Source organism: Carassius gibelio, chromosome B3, assembly GCF_023724105.1.
Source record: "Carassius gibelio isolate Cgi1373 ecotype wild population from Czech Republic chromosome B3, carGib1.2-hapl.c, whole genome shotgun sequence".
In the NCBI taxonomy this organism is placed as follows: Eukaryota; Metazoa; Chordata; class Actinopteri; order Cypriniformes; family Cyprinidae; genus Carassius; species Carassius gibelio.
The window spans coordinates 29,327,109-29,347,018 of record NC_068398.1 but is presented as its reverse complement, the minus strand read 5'-3'; the positions used below and the strand labels follow the sequence as shown (position 1 = coordinate 29,347,018).

The window sequence follows — 19,910 nt, the reverse complement described above, 5'->3', positions numbered from 1 at the left end:
GGGGGGGGGTACAATGGTGTTTTGTGTATTCAGAGTTGTTCACAGTGTTAAAGAGATGGATTCTCATGCTAGATTTGGCCAAAATGTAAAACAATTATTTAGAAGAATGACTGAAAATTTCTGTGCTGACAATCTTACTTCCGGTTTGGTACAAGTTTCGGCTTTTTTTTTTTTCGATTGTGGATCTAATGACGTAGACGAGAACAGAAGTCCTTATGAGCATTTTTCTTGGAAAAGCGCGCTTGCGCACACACATTGACCAGAGGAGAGCGAGACCGTACACATCAATGCGCATCAAAATCGTCGGCAGCGCAAATAAGTGTGTTTTTGGATGTTAGGGAAAGTTTACTGTGTTCAGCTTCCCCAAGAACCCAGCGTTACATGAACAGTGGATGCAGTTTGTTTTTCCGGGACAGCAACGGAGTGTTTCAAGTGCGTTTGTGTGTTCTGGTCATTTGAGTGACGAATGTTTTACAAGGCCCAAGTCGACGCTGGATTTGCACATCATTTGCTATTAAAACATGGAGCCGTCCCTGTGATAAAAGACCCCATACATGTAAATACAACTGCATCAGATTTCTGTATTTTGTTGGAAATCAGCACATAAGTGAATATATGTTAATGGAAACAACACGAAACATCAGTATTATAGCTCCACTCACGGTTCGCCTCCAGGAGCTCGGCTTTTTCCGGAAAGAATCGGAAAGCTGTATTTTTCTTTTATAAATATGATAAAACTAAAGACTTTTTGGATGTATGAAGCATGCGTTACAACTCTATAGGTACTCAAGATTAACATGAGATTAGGTGAAAATGTGTGTTATGTACCCTTTAATGTTAATATTGGGTTGTAGAGCTTGTACAGTACAGGTGTCTTTATCCAAACTTAATATATTCCGGTCTCCCCATGGACTGAGAAACTGAAACCATAACACTAATAAAGTGTTTATGAAATATGTTGTTTTCACCCCATTCAATGTCAAATTTGAATACAAGGAGAGCATTTGGCATCTAACTCAAAATAACAGCTTTCAACAGATCAATCTTTATTCATAAAAAAAATGTATCATGCATGACCCCCCCCCCCCCCCCCCCCCCCCAAAAAAAGGGTTTATAATCAATTGAATATGATAACACAACAAATCCATTTGTCTTAAAATGGTGGAACATAGTGCAGAACAAAGAGCAGCCATCAAATTGACCCAACAGAGTAATGTGTATTAATAATATAAATGAAAATAAATAAATACAATTAAGAAAATATTCTATCTGTATAATACAAAGTGTATACCTGAATGAAAATTATGCATTTAACTGTTTGGATACCAACATTCTGCAAAATATCTTCTTTTGTGTTCAACAGAAGAAATTATCTCATAGGTTTGCAACTTGAGGATGACAAAATGATGACACAATTTCTATTTTTGGGTGAACTTTACCTTATGTAAGCAGTTTTAGTATAATTAGCCTACAAGGAGTACTGCAATGAAGGTACACGTAGATGTATAAATTTCAATTACATATACCTTGTGATGTAAATATTTAATGAATAGGCACATATTGATTAGGTCAAATGGATTAACCTTGACAAAAGTCCTTGATATTCATGAAATGAATGATTTTCTTTTTAAAATATATGATTATTTAAGATTGACAGATTTATTCCCAATTAAATTAAGGTCTTCTGTACAGTAGAGATGTCAGTTAAAGGGTTAAGTTATGTTTTAGATGGGATATTATGAAAGCAAAAGGCAGAAAACAAGACCAATAACCTTGATTTATTAACCTTTTAACACAGTATACACTGTTTCACCATGTATTTACAAGTTATTTGCCTTATTGCTTTTGACTAAGTTTACAAAAAAAAAAAAATCTCCAGGAAGATTTTTTTTTTTTTTTTTTTTGGATGATGCTAGAGATCTTAATGATTATGTAGAAATACAGTGTATATATGTCAACCAAAAATACTTATTAGTAAATTGAAAATTACATTTCTTTGGGAGGGTTTGCCTTTGACATGCTTCCTGGAAGTAGGGTTAGGAACTTAACAGCCTCATGTGACAGGAAGGAAGTGAATACCTTTTTTTTTTTTTCTTGAAATCTTTTATTTGGTTGTTTGCTTGCATGTCATTAGGAAATAATAACATGGATAACATCTAGAAAAATATTAACAAAAGGAAAATGACAACCATAAACTGCAGCTAGTTGCCAGTGGGGTTAATTAAAGAAGCAATATTCAGTGATGTAACACCACAGAGATAAAGTTATGTGACGCAATTCACAACAACTTCTTAAAATATTTAGACCTTTTTTTTTTTTTTTACTATTTCATTTCATGCTAAAATAAAATGTAAAGTAACAAATAAAATATCTGTTCACAACACAATACAACCACTTAGCTGTGTTAAAAATGTTGTTGAAATTGCATTCAAAGATACCTGTATGGAGGGAACATGTAAATTTAAGCAGCAATTCCCTGACACAGATAACTAATGCCAGCACATTAAAAACAGTTTGCATTTCCAAAATAAATAAATAATTCTTACAGAGAAGACTTAAGCTTATTCAAGACATGATACTCAGTCAGCATTATAGATATATCAGATATTTACATGACAATTAGATAAAAAAATTTTTAAATAAGTGTTGTAAAAATATGAAATGTCACCATTCATTCTATGCAGATCTAGGGACAAAAGCATCAAGATTTTACCATTAATTCCTGAAATATTAAAATATGCAACAATATAAACACAAAGTAGATAATATTTAACACTCAGAACTGCAAAGCATCATGGAAAAAGACAACTGACACTTCAGAAAGCAACACGTCAAAATGAACATAGAACATCAATAACACCTGAATTTTCTCCAAAATAAATTAATGCTATAATGACTTAATTGTCATTTCATTCATTTGAAAATGATGTAGAAACATCAGAAGCAGTTGTGTTCACTTCTTTAAGGGCAGATTTAAGAAAATGCTTAGTAACAGCAAATGTCAGTCCAGCTCATATAAGAATAATATCAAAAACATTTTAGCTCTTCATGAGCAAATTATACTAAAAATCATGCTGTTCACAAAAATGCTGTTTTCATTAAAGTGATGGTTACTATCTACAAGAATTACTACTATTTACAAGAAGGGTTCAAATAGCCCTAACATTTTCTCATCTTTGCGAGGGATTTTCATTATGAGGTCTCGTGTTTTCAGCACTGACTCTTGTTCACCAAATGTCTCTATTATAAGGTCTACTAAACCAAATCTGTCTTTGTCCTCCACTGAGCTCTTAGGAATATTCCATTCTGAGCGCATGAGATATGTAAATCTCTTCAGTTGATCATCAGACAGCTCTTCCAAAATCTCAAGAAGAGCAACGTTCCATCTGCGTAGATCTGACCCTGTTGGAACATATCAACCACCGAGATTTAATGACTAATACTTTTGTACAAACATTTACTTAATGTGCAAAACAGGTTCTAAAGCCAACATTATTTGAAAATATTTCAGCTGACAGCACTGACAGCAGACATGACAAAATGTAAAGTTTGATTAGAATTGGTGATGTCAGCCAATCATTTGCAATTAAATGTGAATACTTATAGGATTTGTTTCTGCCCACAGTGACTAAACCAATAAAACTTGTGAACAGTTTTAAAAATCTATGTTGTGCAGCCCAGCAATATAAGGCATTACCAATAGCAATAGCATTTTAGTATATATCCACAGTGATTACAGAAGACAATAAAAAAGCACATCATGAAACACATTTAAACTGTTTTCATACATACCATTTGAAGAAAAATCTTGTAATGGAATTTGAGTGTAGCTTTTCACAGAAACCTGTGTCACATTTTGACTTAGTTGACCACAGATAACTGTTTGTAGAATTGTATTTTGATTCTCATGTGATCTTAATTTTGTGAGTTCTGTTTTACATTTTTGTAGCTCTTTTTTCAATCGTTTATTCTCAGCATCTTTTTCCTCTCCCTCTTTGATCTTCATACTGAGTTGATGTTCCAATTCTTCAATTCTTCTCTGTAGGTCCCTGGCCAGGGCAGAATCTTGAGGTCTTGATTCTAACCTCTTTATTTCTCTCTCTTTTTCCTTAAGAATGTTTTCCAGTCTCTTTATCTCTGCATCCTTTGACTTGAGCATCTTTTTAATTGATTTGTTTTTTTGTTTGTTTTTTAACTCTTCCTTGGATCTTAAGACAGAACTGATTTTAGATTGTATTCTCTTAACAAGAAATTTTAAGTCTGACAGTAATGTGTTATAATCCTCTGTCTGAGATGAAAGATTAAAAAAACTGGCTGAATTCTTCATGGCAACAAGCTCTTGAATTGTCTCATTAATCTGGTTACTGTCATTATTTCGGATCACAAAATATCTTTTTCCACATTTGTCAATTAAAGATTGAAGCTCTGCACTCCTGATATGATCCTCAATGCTGTAATGTCCCAATTTCTCTCCATTGGTGAACAGGACTATGGTATGGTTCCACAGTTGAACAGTAAGTAGATTTTCTAGTGTGTGGAAGTTTGATTTCGACAGTACCGAGTTCACATTAATCACCAAGATGACTGCGTGGGGTCCAGTTTTATATAAAGTTTGTACACAGTGAATAATTTCACGTTTTGCTTTCTCAGATCTGCTCAAGTCTCCATTCCAACCTGGGGTCCGAGCCAAATGAATCCGCGTTCCTGATACTGTACGAGTCTTCCTAATGTGAAAACCTCTATAAGATGTCCAGAATGTGAACACTTTTTCCTTAAAGATGGCATTAGCAACAGTGTTTTTTCCAGCACCTCGACTTCCAATCAGCACAAGTCTAAGTTCCTTAAAAATAGGCTGAATTTCTGAAAAAGTGAAGCATTTAGTTAAATCAAAATAAATTGAAATACATTTTAAAAGTGCACTCATTAATATTTGTTTATATTGCACTTGCCGATAAGATATGATTTAATTTATGCTGACACTTACAGGCTACATATTTGTAATGTTTATTTCATTAGAACAATAATGCTGGTCTAAAGACAATGTATTGAGTAATATCTTGATAGTTTTAATTAGTCTCTTTCTCTCAAACAATTTCAATACTGAAAATCTAATTAATTCAATACACAGATCTGTGTTAGCCACAGTCTGTTTTAAATCAGTTAAAAATGCTAAAAATAAGAAAAAATAAGTGAAAATGCTTGTGTACAATTTTTCCACATTTGTTACAATATACGAATGACAATAAAGTCATACAATCAGTTGTATTGTAAAGACATTTCTTACAATGAATAATAAAATATACAATTCTAAAATAAAATATAAATCTAATATACATAAATAGAAAGAGATGTTCCTTCTCTCACCTTCTTCATCTTGTAACAAATGCTTCTCATCCTCTTTTGCTAAAACAGAAAAAAATTATAATAAATTATAGTAATTATTAGTGAATATTTTCCTATTAATCTTTGATATGATTGTGTATATAAACAGTTTTGATTTTAAAAGATGAATAAGAAAGTATTCACTAATACTTTGTTATAAAGATTTAAAATATGTAGCATCTGCTTAGGATCATCGATTTTACACTTTATGTCTTAAGAGACCATTTTAGTCTTTTGATTTTTTACAAAAGATACAAACCTGGCCTCACCATCCACATTTATATCGGTGCTAAAGTTAAATGGTTGTACCACTATCAAGAAAAGGCTAGATAGATCAGGTCTCTCTGGTCTCCCCATCGAACTTCAAACATATTCCAGAAAGAGTAAATGACCCCCATGCCAGGCATGGCCTGATAGACCAGTGATCTGTCTTCACAATTTCAATACACAACACACACACATAAAGACATTTTCTTTATTGTAGACTACAATCAATCAGTTACAAATATATGCATGTGTTGTCCGTATGTTTACCTATTACATTAGTCTAGTAACCACTGTTTATTTGTGTTAGTTAAGCTCTAAATGCTAATATTCAGGTGTACGACTGTATCTCTGTTTAATATCTTCTAGATGTTTTGTTCTTGGTATCAAAATGATCTGCTCTTTATTCCTCAAACCATGATTTACTCTATGTGTCACGATCGGTGTACTGGAAACACGGGAGAGGGAACCAATTGCAGGTAAGTCATTTATTAAGGGTAATCCAAACGGGTAAACAATCCAGGCAGGATCAAAACCAGAAGATCCAAACAACATAAACAAGAAACGAACACAAGGCAAGGCAAGAATAGACGGACATGAATAATACTCAGACATTAAACAAGGACTCCGTAACACAGACTCAGACAGACCGGGTATAAATACTCAGAAGGATAATGAGGGAACAGGAGACAGGTGGGGAACAATCAATTACACAACAAGGAGGAAGGTGACCAAATAAGGGAACAGGAAGTGATAAGGTGACAGACACCGTGAGAAAGGGGGACATCTAGTGGAACCCCAGGGAACACAACCCAGACACTGTGACAATACCCCCCCTCTACGGAGCGGCTCCCAGACGCTCCACGACAAGACACAACACAGAGACCAGGAGGGAGGCGGACAGGGGGAGGGACGGAGGGCCAGACTAACTGAGGGGAACAGACAGAAACATAACAGAAACCAAGAACACAAAACAGAAGTCCATGAAGGACATCATGTGGCGCCCACCAGGGCGGAGCAGAAGACCACCACAGCCATGTGGTCAGGGCGGAAGCCCCCCAGGGCGGAGCAGAAGACCACCACCACCGTGTGGTCAGGACGGAAGCCCCCCAGGGCAGAGCAGAAGACCACCACAGCCATGTGGTCAGGACGAGAGCCCCCCAAGGCGGAGCAGACCTCCGTGCGGCCGGACCAACGGGACTACGAAACTCTGGTAATCCCCTGGTGTCTTTACTGGACTCCAGAAGATCGGTGCTGGCCTGACTCTGCTCGAGAAGATTATTGGTGACTGGCACTTGTTCATGAGGACCATTGGTGACTTGTATTTGCTCATGAGGATCAATGGTGACTTGCCTTTGTTCCTGAAGATCACCGGTGACTTGACTCAGTCCTAGAAGATCACCCGTGACTTGACTCTGTCCTTGAAGATCACCAGTGATTTGACTCTGTCCTTGAAGATCACCAGTGACTTGACCTGACTCTGGAGGGTCAGCGGTGACTAGCCCTGACTCAGGAAGGTCAGCGGTGACTAGCCTTGACTCCGGAGAGTCCACCGGAACCTGACTCGACTCCGGAGAGTCCACCGGAACCTGACTCCGGAGAGTCCACCGGAACCTGACTCGACTCCGGAGAGTCCACCGGAACCTGACTCGACTCTCTAGGGTCCACCGGAACCTGACTCGACTCTGGAGGGTCAACTAGAACCTGACTCGACTCTGGAGGGTCAACTGGAACCTGACTCGACTCTGGAGGGTCAACTGGAACCTGACTCGACTCCAGAGGGTCAGCTGTGACTGTCATCCTGTGCAGCGGCACTGGGCAAGCAGCCATCTTGGGCCATGACTCTGGACAGGCGGCCATCTTGTGCTGTGGTGCTGGGCTGGCGACCATCTTGTACTGTGGCGCTGGACCGGTGGCCAATTTGGGCATTGGCGCTAGGCTGGCGGCCATCTTTGGTTGTGGTGCTGGACTGGCGGCCAATTTGGGCATTGGCACTGGGTTAGCGGCCATCTTGTGCTGTGGCACTGGGCTGACAGTCATCTTGTGCTGTGGCGCTAGGCTGGTGGCCATCTTGGGCTGTGGTGCTGGGCTGGCAGCCATCTTGTGCTGTGGCGCTAGGCTGGCGGCCATCTTGGGCTGTGGCGCTGGGCTGGCGGCCATCTTGGGCTGTGGCGCGGGACTGATGGCCATCTTGTGCTGTGGCGCTAGGCTGATGGCCATCTTGGGCTGTGGCGCTGGGCTGGCGGCCATCTTGGGCTGTGGCGCAGGACTGATGGCCATTTTGTGCTGTGGCGCTAGGCTGACGGCCATCTTGGGCTGTGGCGCTGGGTTAGCGGCCATCTTGTGCTTTGGCGCTGGACTGACGGCCATCTTGTGCTGTGGCGCTAGGCTGACAGCCATCTTGGGCTGTGGCGCTGAACCGGTGGCCAATCTGGGCATTGGCGCTGAACCGGTGGCCAATCTGGGCATTGGCGCTGGGCTGGTGGCCATCTTGGGCTGTGGCGCTTGGCTGGTAGCCATCCTGGGCAGTGGTGCTGGGCTGACGACCACCCTGCCGGAAGAGACAGGAGTGGCTGGGGCATCCCACCGACACCGATGCTGCAGGTAGCGCACGAATTCCCAGAATTCCAGTGTCTCTAACTGCGCCATCTCCTCCTGAGACACTGGATCATCCAGCCCATCGTTAAAATAGTCCTTAAGGGCCGCATCGTTATAGCCCATGCCCTCGGCCAGGGACCAGAACACCTGAGCCAGGGCACCCACTTCATTGCCCTCTTGGCGGAGGGCGGTCAACCTAAGATACTTGGTTCGCCTCTCCGCCATCTTGGCTGGGGAACGGAAAAATGACATACCGCTGGTTCCTATGGTGACGGAGTCCTTCTGTCACGATCAGTGTACTGGAAACACGGGAGAGGGAACCAATTGCAGGTAAGTCATTTATTAAGGGTAATCCAAACGGGTAAACAATCCAGGCAGGGTCAAAACCAGAAGATCCAAACAACATAAACAAGACACGAACACAAGGCAAGGCAAGGCAAGGCAAGGCAAGAATAGACGGACATGAATAATACTCAGACATTAAACAAGGACTCCGTAACACAGACTCAGACAGACCGTGTATAAATACACAGAAGGATAATGAGGGAACAGGAGACAGGTGGGGAACAATCAATTACACAACAAGGAGGAAGGTGACCAAATAAGGGAACAGGAAGTGATAAGGTGACAGACACCGTGAGAAAGGGGGACATCTAGTGGAACCCCAGGGAACACAACCCAGACACTGTGACACTATGTGATCGTGAAATTCATCATACTATATTTGTACCACATTTTGGGTAAAACTACATCAATTCTTCAGGGCAGTCATAAAGCATGGAAATGAAGTGTCACTGGGACAAAGAAACACTTTCCCACTGAAACTGTATGCCTTGTTACTGGTCAATCTATCCAAAGGGGTGTTATAGGGAAACCAGATAAAACCTCTCCCACACATGAAAAGTGGGCTTCTCTTAACTTGCTGTTCCCTGGAGATCTCTACAGAATCTACGCATTATACATGCACAAGGACACTTTACTCAGAACCTACAGAATCAGTGCCAGTAACCGCTTGTTAACTATTTAGATGCGCTTCTTGGCTTTGACCCTTTTTAATTAAGGTGATGTGATTCTTTGATGGTTCTTAACAGGTTATGATTAGCTGGTGAGTAAATACTACTATTATGCTCTACTCTCGTGTGCGAGCATACCTCTCTCTACAGTGCACGCACACTCTCTCTCCCTCTCTCTCTATCAATGCCTTTCTTGCGTTGGCATCTATGTTTCATGTGTGTATGTTTGTGTTTAGTATGATGATGCATGTTCCCCTGTAGTGTAGTTTAATAAACATCCATATGTATTCAGACTTGGTTGTCTGTGTTTGCTGCTCACAGGACGAGGTCACTTTAACGTTCTGGTTTTGTTACATGTTCAAGAAGCAATGTGTTATTAGTAAAATTATTTTTCAAATTATCCCTGTAAAATTACTTTGTTCCTGTGGACGAAAAAATAATTGTATTGTACTATTAATGCTACAAGTAATTCCTGAAGATGAATATAGTTAATAATAACCCATTATGATTCATTATGTTCATCTCACTTTGAGCTTATTTGCTACAAATATGTATATTAAACTTACATGCACTGGAACCCATTTTTCATGTTTCAGTCAGGTAAAAGCCTTGATAGCTTCAGTCTTCCTAATAAATAACAAGATGAAATAATGGAAATCAATTATTCCAACAACATGTATTTAAACCTGCCCTAAAGACCACCATGAAATCACAGAGAGAGAGAGAGAGAGAGAGAGAGAGAGAGACAGAGAGAGAAGAGAGAGACAGAGAGAGAGATTTGATTTAAAAAAAAAAAACATTACAGAAAAATTTAAAAATATCAAAACATTAAAATATAAATCACATCATATTTATAGAAAATGTGAAAATTAAATTTCATTTTCCACAACCGAACACAATGCCCCTCTATGACACCATATATTTTCAAACACTTCTAGACAGTTAGTAGTTTTGTAAAAATAAAAATCAATTAGCAGTCTAGATTTAATCATAGCTGCAAACATCATTACAACATTATAATCACCTTTTTGTGCAATTTTTTTTCTTTCAGCTAACATATATTGCCATTTTTGCCTTGCCTACAATAAAATTTATCAATTGGCATTCATATTTTCTTTTTCGGGTATATTTGAAACCAAAAATAAAAACTGGTACAGTAAATTTTTCATCAAAACAAATGAAAATATCCTTTAACAAGTCAAATAAAGGCTTAAAGCTGCAGTAGGGAACTTTTGACGCTCTAGCGGTTAATAAACATAACTGCTTGCGTCTTGTGGAAGAACATCGTAGCCGGAACTACTTCTCTCTGTTTATGTCTATGAAGAATCACAAAGGTACTGGGTTACTCCGCCGCGGTACCCCCGAAGCAATCTTAAATAGTCCGAATATAAACACTTATTATAGGTGCACCCTAGTGATTCAGGACAAGCTAAAAACACGGTTTGGAAAATGGATTCATGGTGTACTCGCTTATTATATACATTTTTCTACATTTTGAACACAAACAAAGTTACGGACCACAGCTCTGATTGGTTGTTTCTTACCGGGAGCGGTCTGTAACTGCAAATGGCAATAGGACCACTGGGAGGAGCCAGAGGAGCTTGATTTTTTTCACAGATTATCTGTCTCATATTCTACTGTCAGGACATAATGACAGGTTTAACAAATATGTAAAAAATATATTTTTACAAAAGTTCCCTACTGCAGCTTTAAGTCTTGAGCAGTACATAAACACATGAAAAACTGTTTCCCTTTGAGAACAAAAAGGGCACTCTTGACTAACATTTGGATTTAAGATAGAAATAAAAGAATTAACAGCAATTATACCATGTATAATTCTCCACTGTAAGTCTCCAATTCTTTTTGTTAATGGTGGCTTATAAAGTGCCCTCCACTCTGGTTTTACATCTTTATCAGCTTCAAAAATGGTGCGCCAAGGTGAATCACCTCTTTCATGTAAACCTTTTTTGTTAAAAATTTTACACAAGCATTGTAAAAAACTTTTCCCCCAACTTTATATAAATCCATATCTGAGACATTTTCGAGAAAAACTCCAGAATATTCCCCTATATTTGGGGACAAAAAACACTTTGGAAAAGCATCTTTATCACTAGGCACAAGTTTCTAAGCAAAACAATTTAAGCATGTTCAACTCTTTTACTGTGAATACAGATTGCAAATTCTGAAGAAATTTTTCCACAATTCGAACTGATTTAATACCTAATGAGGCAGCCACATTTTCCACATTTTTAAAACAAGAACCAGTCACATTAATTAAATGCCCCAGTGTTACGATCTTTGATTTAATAAAAACCCCATTTAATAGTCCACATGTATCTGAAAGATCCAGACGAGCACCGTAAAATCATGGGTTCTTCCACTAACCAAAAAAGAGAATCTGTACTCTCAGTTCTTTTCACTTTTAAAAGGTCCCATATTTTAAACAGATTTCTATAAAAAAAAAAACAGGGAGCTTCGATGTGTTGATTCTTTTTGGATCCATCAAAAATAAATGTTTACTTAAACAGAGTTCATAAATGGATTTAAGTATAGCACAGGCCACTGACTTCCAAGCCAAGTTCTCTGAACTGGTAAGCAAACGTTCTACGAATTGTAGCCGAAAGGCCGCAGTCCTGCTTTGTACATGTATAAGTCCTTGACCCCCTTCCTCTTTTTTTAAATACAAGATGTTGTGCGGTATCCAGTGTAACTTGTCCTGGATTTTTCCAAGTAAATACGCTGGTGGGGTCAATACAAGCCATCCGGTGCCACAAAGAGGAAGCCACCAAATTATTAATAATTTGCAAAGTACGTCTTCTGTATGATAAATTTGGTACAATCCATTTCCATTTTTCAAGTCGGCACTTAAGTTTTTCAACAGTTCCAATCCAGTTTTTTTGAACTATTGTTTCATTGCGTAGATATACTCCCAAATATCTCAAACCCTCTCTTGTCCAACATAATCCATCTGGAAGATTTGGTGGTACTCTACTTTTCCATTCTACCATTAAAACTGCTTCACTTTTACTCCAATTAATTCTTGCAGAAGAAATTAATTCAAAATCTTTTAAAGTCTTTAGTAATAAATCTACATCATTTTGTTTATCTATCATTACCATTACATCATCTGCATATGCAGACAGACACAAAGAAATCTTATAATGTTGTAAATGCACCCATTCTAGAATTCTCCTTAAAACACTTAAAAGTGGTTCTATCGCGAGGGTATATAATAACCCTGACAGTGAACAACCTTGTCTTACCCCACGACACACTTTAAAAGGAGCACATAAACCACCATTAATCTTCAGAATACTCTCAATCAGGGGCGTAGCCATCTTTTCAGAAGTGAGGGGGACAGAAATTATATATATATATATACACACACACACACACACACACACATTACAATATAATATGAAACATTACAATAGAACATTTCTGTAATCTATAGCCTACCAGTCAACAGTTTTTGAACAGTAAGATGTTTTATGTTTTTAAAGAAGTCTCTTCTGCTCATCAAGCCATGCATTTATTTGATCCAAAGTACAGCAAAAGTTTTAAAAGTTGTTACTATTTAAAATAACTATTTTCTATTTCAAAATATTTTAAAATGTAATTTATTCCTGTGATCAAAGGTGAATGTTCAGCATCATTACTCCAGTGTCACATCCTTAAGAAATCAAATCATTCTAATATGCTGATTTGCTGATTATCAATATTTAAAATATGAGTACATTTTTTTAAGCATTCTTTGATGAACAGAAGGATCCAAAGATCAACATTTATGTGAAATAAAAAGCCTTTGCAACATTGTAGAGTATGTCATTCAAAAAAAAAATTTTTTGAAAAGAAATGATAGAAATTAATACTTTTATTTAGCAAGCTTTAAAATATCAATAAATAACATTTTGAAATATTCAAATAGAAAACAGTTATTTTAAATAGTCTAGTAAAAATATTTCAGTTTACTGTTTTGCTGTACTTTGGATCAAATAAATGCAGGCTTTGTGAACAAAAGAGACTTGACTGGTAGTGGATACTATAGGAATTTAATTTTTTCTTTAATTTCTAGCTTTTAATTTGCTTAGAAATCTATAACTGCTTGAAAATAACAAATAATTATATTTTTTTATATACTACAAACACTTATTTATCACATAATAAGGCAGAATAGTTTCTACTGTAATAAATCTTAGCACTGTTTTGTTTATATACTGTATTTATCACCTTCTGGAGAAAAACTGCTCCAAAAAAGAAAAAAAAAACCTGCACCATTGTCCCATTCGTGCTCGCGACCGCTCGCACCTGATGTTTGCGGCTGAATGTTCATAATTGATGGATGGACATCTATGCCTGGGTAAAGGACATCACCAATCCGGCGCAGAGAAAAGAAAATTATGAAAAAATTAAGTTGGCTGGACGTTGAAGAGTCTCAAATTTAGGGACCGTCTCTAAAGTTACATGCGATATTGGTATACACTTTTCTAACGTCAGTAGCATTTGAGGAGAATGACTTAGTCATAAAAACAACTGTAATTGTTCATGTAGGTGTCAGCTATAATGCACAATTGAATTAAATGTTTGATATTTATTAAAATAAACTGTAAATCATATGTAAATTGTGCTACTTTTTCACAGGCGCTCAAACACAAATTTGAAGCTCAGTAGTATTTGAGGAGAAAGACTTGCAGTCATAAAACAATTGTAATGTGTTCATTTAGGTGTCAGCTACAATGCACACCTTAAACATTTTTAATATATATTAAAATAAACTATAAAACATTTAGGTAAAAATGAGGCCAGTTTATCACTTTCAGGCACATTCCTGTGAAAGTTGTTTATTTTTTATTTATTTTTTCAGGTTCCCTTACGAAAATAACCCATAGTTTTAACAATAACACCACAAATCATCGTTCTTGTAGCCATGGTAACTGCAAATTTATTTATAAATGTATACATACATAATATATATATATATATATATATATATATATATATATATATATATATATATATATATATATATATATATATATATATATATATATTAAATTAAGATTATTTTGAAAAATCACACACTTTTAAAATTATAAGCAGTATCGTTATTGGTATCGTTAAAATTGTAACAAAAAGTATCGGTATCGTATCGCATGGAAAAAAATGTGGTATCGCCCATCCCTAACAGGAACATACTGTTGAATGAGTGACTCCTAGCAGGCTCCTGATTGGTTAACGCGGCGCGAATTGACGCCAAAGTTCAAATTTTTCAACTCGGGCGGCAGACACGAATTCGCATCAAACGCTAAATGCACAAAAAGCACCATTCGCGCTTAACGCGCGTTTCGCACAAAGCGCTCTATTCGCACGTCAATTCGCGTGAATGAGGCGAATTCATGACTTCCGCGCCGCGCTTAACGCCCCATTCGTGCCACGATACCTCCAGAGGCGCGTAAACGCGCCTTTGCATTGACTTAACATTGAAATCATTTGCACCAGACGCTCTATTCGCGTTTGGTGTGAACACAGCATTAAAGTGCCAATATGCACTCCTTGGTGGCACTCCTTGGTGAGACAGAATTGAAAAGAATACTGCAAATAACTAAACTGTGGTCTGAAAAAACAACTGGGTTTATTATACAACTCTTAAAAACACTGTGATGGTGATTAAAACTGTAAAATCTGTCTAGTCTTGCTAAAGACAATAGATTGTCATGGGCATGAGCCAATGTATATTGCCTTAAATTTCCATTTAGACTTCTCCAGACATCACATAGGTCATTTCTTACAATTATTTCACAAAACCGCTTACGAGAAGGCATATGTGGTTCTATATGGTTGCGATCAATATTTTGCTCAACACAATTAAAATCTCCACCAAGAAATAGATATTCTTCACTATTTCATTTGTCTAGAGTTGAGCATAAAATATCTAAAAAAGCCACTCTCTCTATAAGTGGGAGCATATACACAAATAAATATCTAAAAAAGCCACTCTCTCTATAAGTGGGAGCATATACACAAATACAAATCAGAACATATTTTTCAAAAAAGGCTTGAATTTTTAGAAGTCTACCTTCCACTATTTCCTCCATCTTAAAAGAACATGGGGTGAAATTTTTTGCAAACAAGATGGCAACTCCTCCACTACACGAAGTTTTATGACTTAGAAATATATGACCATTCCATTCTTTTTTCCAATCTGTAATATTTTTATCATCACTGTGTGTTTCTTGTAAAAAAAAGAACATCAAGTTGTTTCTGTCTCATTGTTTCATACACTTGCATTCTCTTTACATCATCTCTGGCTCCGTTCACATTTAAAGATGCTATACGGATGTCTGTCATGTGTAAAGAAAAAAGGAAACAAAAAAAAATAAGCTATACAGAAACACACAGCCACTCAAGATAAGAGTTATGCCACTTTGTCATTATCATTATTCAACTGATTTTGGATTTTTGAAACAAATTTTTTCAGTCGATATACTTCTTTATCTATAAAGCAACCTTCACTCATTAGATTCTTAGTACTTTCTGCAAACCGTTTAAGGTCTGGAAAGAAATCAGCAATCTGTACTCCTCTCTGATTTTTTGTTACTTTTAAAAACTTCTTAATTTCTTCAGCGCTGTAATCCTTACATAACCATTCACTTTGTGAGCAACTTGAAGCACTAGAATCAGACTAAATAATAATAAATTCACTTTCACTTTCAATATTATCTGTATCATTCTTCTGTTCTTTTCTTGCTTGTTTTGATTCTTCTTCTCTGTCTTTCTTTTTCCTTTTTAGAGGAGTTTTGAAGACAGCTTGATCCATGTCTACTACACACAAATTAACTTTGTCTGATAAGGACTCTGTATCAGCTAAACAGGTCATTGAACTATTCTGTGTATCCATCAATTCTTCTATCACAGTAGCTTCTTTAAGCAAGCTCACATTCGACTCATTATCATTATCTTCCATGATTTCAATCATGGTTTGAACAGTTTTAACTCTGTGTTGAAATCACAGGTACTGGCACAGATGTTCCAGCAAAGCTTTCCACGTTTTGCACCACCCCCTCATCTATAGTGTTTTGCTTTGTGTGTGTATTTTCGGGACAAGTACGAGCCAAATGCCCGGTTTTCCCGCATCCGAAACACTTCATTATATCAGTGGATACATAGACAGTATAGTCGAAATCATCAAATCTGAATTTCAGATTTAAATTCAGTTCTGTTTTCACTCAAAATCATATGTGAATCTCCTAAAAGACACCACATGTTTGATCAATTCAGATTTACTCCCGATTGCGATCTTTTTCACAGGAGCAACTAACTTTCCGAAACGGGACAATTCTTTAACCAAAACTTCATCTTTGATAAAAGGTGGGATGTTTGACAGTATAACTTTTCTCGCAGGAGTTGAAAGAGAGAGCACAGGTGTAAAAAGTCCACAAATTACAACTCCTCTTTCCACAACCTTTCACATGGGCATTTTCTACAGTGTTCAAAAAACAAACAACCGCATTACTCATCCTTGACGCTGCTAGAATGCTCTTATGTCCAACAACCTCTCCGATAGCCAAGATGCAATCTTCAACACTTGCAGCGGCCACCACTTTAACCCCGTGGCGCCGCGTTAATAAACCGAGCGAGTCAACACCTTGGGCCGTCATGCCCTCGGCGATACACTGGGAAACAAACGGCCAAAAAAGCACTATTTTGTTTTATTTAATCAATACAGATTAAAAACGTCAAAAAAATAGCGATAATCAAACAAGAAAAAAAAGCCACAGAGGGCAAAGAACTCAGTCAAACTCACCACACGCTCTCCAGCGCACTCAACAAACGCTCACGCATGCGCACGAGAGAGAACCGAGCGAGTCAACACCCTCGCGCAACAGTCACACCGGAAATGAGACGGAAAGAGAAAGAGGAAAGAGAAGAGAGAAGAGAGAGCGAGAGAGAGAATGATTTAAATTATTTTAAATTATAAATCATTCATGTAATCATATTATACAAGGTCCTTTGATTCCAAATACTATATAAGATTTTCTAAACATAAATTAAACTTGTTTTATTTATTTTCAAATTTGCATTAAACCTGACTGCCTTTGTGCAATCTTCTGTTAATATATTCAGTTATTTTCAGTTCACAGTTAACACTGGGATTTACTAATGTACTAATTACTTTGAGCAACTGAATAAGTCAAACTAAAATGGAGGTGGAAACATTAAGCTTTTGATACCCATTTTTTTATTATTATTATTATTATGATTTGTACATCAGAAATCCTGATCTGAGAGAGATTTAGCAGGAAGGCTTATATCCAAATCAATACTGATATAAACCGTAATGATTGCAGTCTTTTTTTTTAAATCATAAACCTCTTTAGTGATAATTATGTTCTCATATACAGAAGATTTCTAAATCCTTTGTTACGCAAAAAAGCGAAACTGAAAATTCAAGCTTACATAATGTTCAGGTAGTAGGTCAAATGATTGAAACAACAGTTAATTTTATCGCTTTTGTTGTTTCTTTAGGAACTGCTAGAATTTACAACTAAAATATTGCATATGCTTTGTTATATAAAAAAGAGGAAACTTTCTTTTCAAAATACTTTCACATGGTTGTAAAGATACTTTCAAGAATATAGCGCTCTCATTTGATCAAAATACCTAATCATGTACAAATCATATACTGTACAGGCACTTAAATGACCAAAATTATATTTACTTACATCAGTTTTCTCTCAAACAGAATTGGAGCAGCTGTATATAGGCCGAGTATCAGTTCACAAAACAGGAAGTGTTACACACTGCTGGAGAAGGAAAATGTACTCCTTTCGATCAAAATAATGATGAGATGAAAGTACAAAATTCATTTAAAAAAAAGTTTTATATAGAAATCAAATCTATTAATAAATATAATGCAGCAATAGAATATAGATGATTATGACTTTTGTGTTTTCTGTTCATGTCTGTACAGAAACCCCACCTCTAGACATCTATTTTTTCTGCCCATTTTCTCCTAAGTCATGTGACTCAATCCGACCCTGTTAGACAAACAAGCTGTATTTCACTAGCGCATGCAGTGTCTAGATACTCCTCTGTTATGCTATATGACATGCGTTGAAAAATGTGTCTCATTCATGTAATGTTCATCCAATCACAGTTTTATTCATAATATTTAAATATCCTGAGACTACTGTATGATTCCAGATTGATTCCATAGTGCAATAACTGATTTGGGGAAAGATGAGAGAGAAGCAGAAATGTTTAATCAAAGAAAAAATCAAGAAATTGTATTCAGTAACCTGTGTTTGCACTGCAATTCATACAAACATTTGCTCTGGGTCTCAGATTTGTTAGCTATGTAACTTGGACAGATTCCACAAAATAATTGTGTTATTGTGGGAAGGACACATGTTGCCTTTTATTTAAATTTTGTCAAATATTTTGAAGCCACATTCATTTTGCAGGTTTTCTGAAAATTTACAATAAGCTTTATATAAGCTTTCACACACACACAAAAAAATTTAAAGAATGTGCCACTGATGATTTAAACGTGAGTTTTGAGCAGTGTAGAGTAGCGCTTGTTGTCTGTCGCTTATCTGATCACACATGGAGATATGGTTTTATGTTTAAGCAGCGCGATACTCAATGCCACCCCAGTTGGTAGCAACGAGTTAAAAGTTATGGCCAATTAGAAAATTTACGTGCGCGAATCTCCAATGTCCGACTGCAGTGAATGCAGCAGCTCGAGGGGATGACAGAACGGCACGAGACTGATTAGTTTGGAAAAGTTTCTGAGCGCGCGAAGCGAGGGAACACGGGAGGAAAGAGGTAAAAATGGATTATCTATTTATCTATAGACGGTTTCAACGGCAACAACATAAACAAACGTTGCTGCTCATGAGCGCTTTTGTGGACCTAACTTAACTACCGGTAGACTTCCAAATAGAATCAATAACAACAGCCAAGTCCTTCTAGAGTAGATATTTTTTGATAAACAAAATATGTTTGCTGCGTGGATCGGGCGGACTTAATGAAAATGCAAATTCATTCTATGCCAGCAGGAGATGTTTTAAAGCATAGACAAAGCGCGAGAAATAGAGGTTTCCCCAGTAACGTTAACAGCTGTAAACAAACCAGAGCTGGTACGCTCACACTCTGCTTTATCAGGCATATAACATGCAAGTCTTTCTTTCAGAAATACAGCGATATAAAAACACCTGTGCCTCGCTTGGATATGTAAACATATAAATGTAAGGAATTATTATTATTAAACGTGCAGTACGTATAGTTACTCATGTTTATTCAACGAAGCCTTTTTGAAAATCGATCAGTTTTAAAATTGTGGCGAGTCTCCAAAAATAATAATAAATGTATGGGAAACACATCCCCGCAGCACAACCACCTGAGCCTACTCATCACTTTGACTTTAACTGCGTTTGTAGACGGCACCGCTAGGCAGACCAATATACACAACACAGACCGGAAGTTAACTTAGGTCCAGGCGCGTGCGCCCGATGAAACCGTCTATTGAGAATGAGAAGTTGTCGTCATAGCACAAAGCCCCTCCCTCGATATCACGGTCTCCGCCATGTTGGAAGGATACCGGCGGCGAAACAGGATTGTTTACATGTGTTGTTAAGAGGAGGTTCTCCC

The 19,910-nt window shown here is 37.2% G+C and overlaps 2 protein-coding genes across 4 annotated transcripts in view; both read right to left on the bottom strand.

Annotated features, from left to right (window-relative positions):
• The window catches only part of LOC127953886 (TOM1-like protein 2), a 71,190-nt gene that overhangs the window by 8,635 nt on the left and 42,645 nt on the right, over positions 1 to 19,910 (bottom strand). The window lies entirely within an intron of this gene.
• On the bottom strand, positions 2,081 to 18,178 carry LOC127953892 (GTPase IMAP family member 4). Its single transcript, XM_052553260.1, has 5 exons — positions 17,981 to 18,178; positions 9,824 to 9,884; positions 5,365 to 5,403; positions 3,793 to 4,860; positions 2,081 to 3,402 (listed from the first exon to the last, which is right to left on the bottom strand). The coding sequence occupies exons 2-5, from the start codon at positions 9,837 to 9,839 to the stop codon at positions 3,137 to 3,139; spliced, it is 1,389 nt and encodes a 462-aa protein (XP_052409220.1). The 5' UTR covers positions 9,840 to 9,884; positions 17,981 to 18,178; the 3' UTR covers positions 2,081 to 3,136.

Bases quoted from the DNA above. Each gene is read 5' to 3' on its own strand.
- LOC127953892 (XM_052553260.1), bottom strand. The intron at 4,861-5,364 runs GTGAGAGAAGGA...TCACTTTTTCAG, and splicing joins TTTGTTACAAGATGAAGAAG to AAATTCAGCCTATTTTTAAG. The intron at 3,403-3,792 runs GTATGTATGAAA...ATGTTCCAACAG, and splicing joins ACAAGATTTTTCTTCAAATG to GGTCAGATCTACGCAGATGG.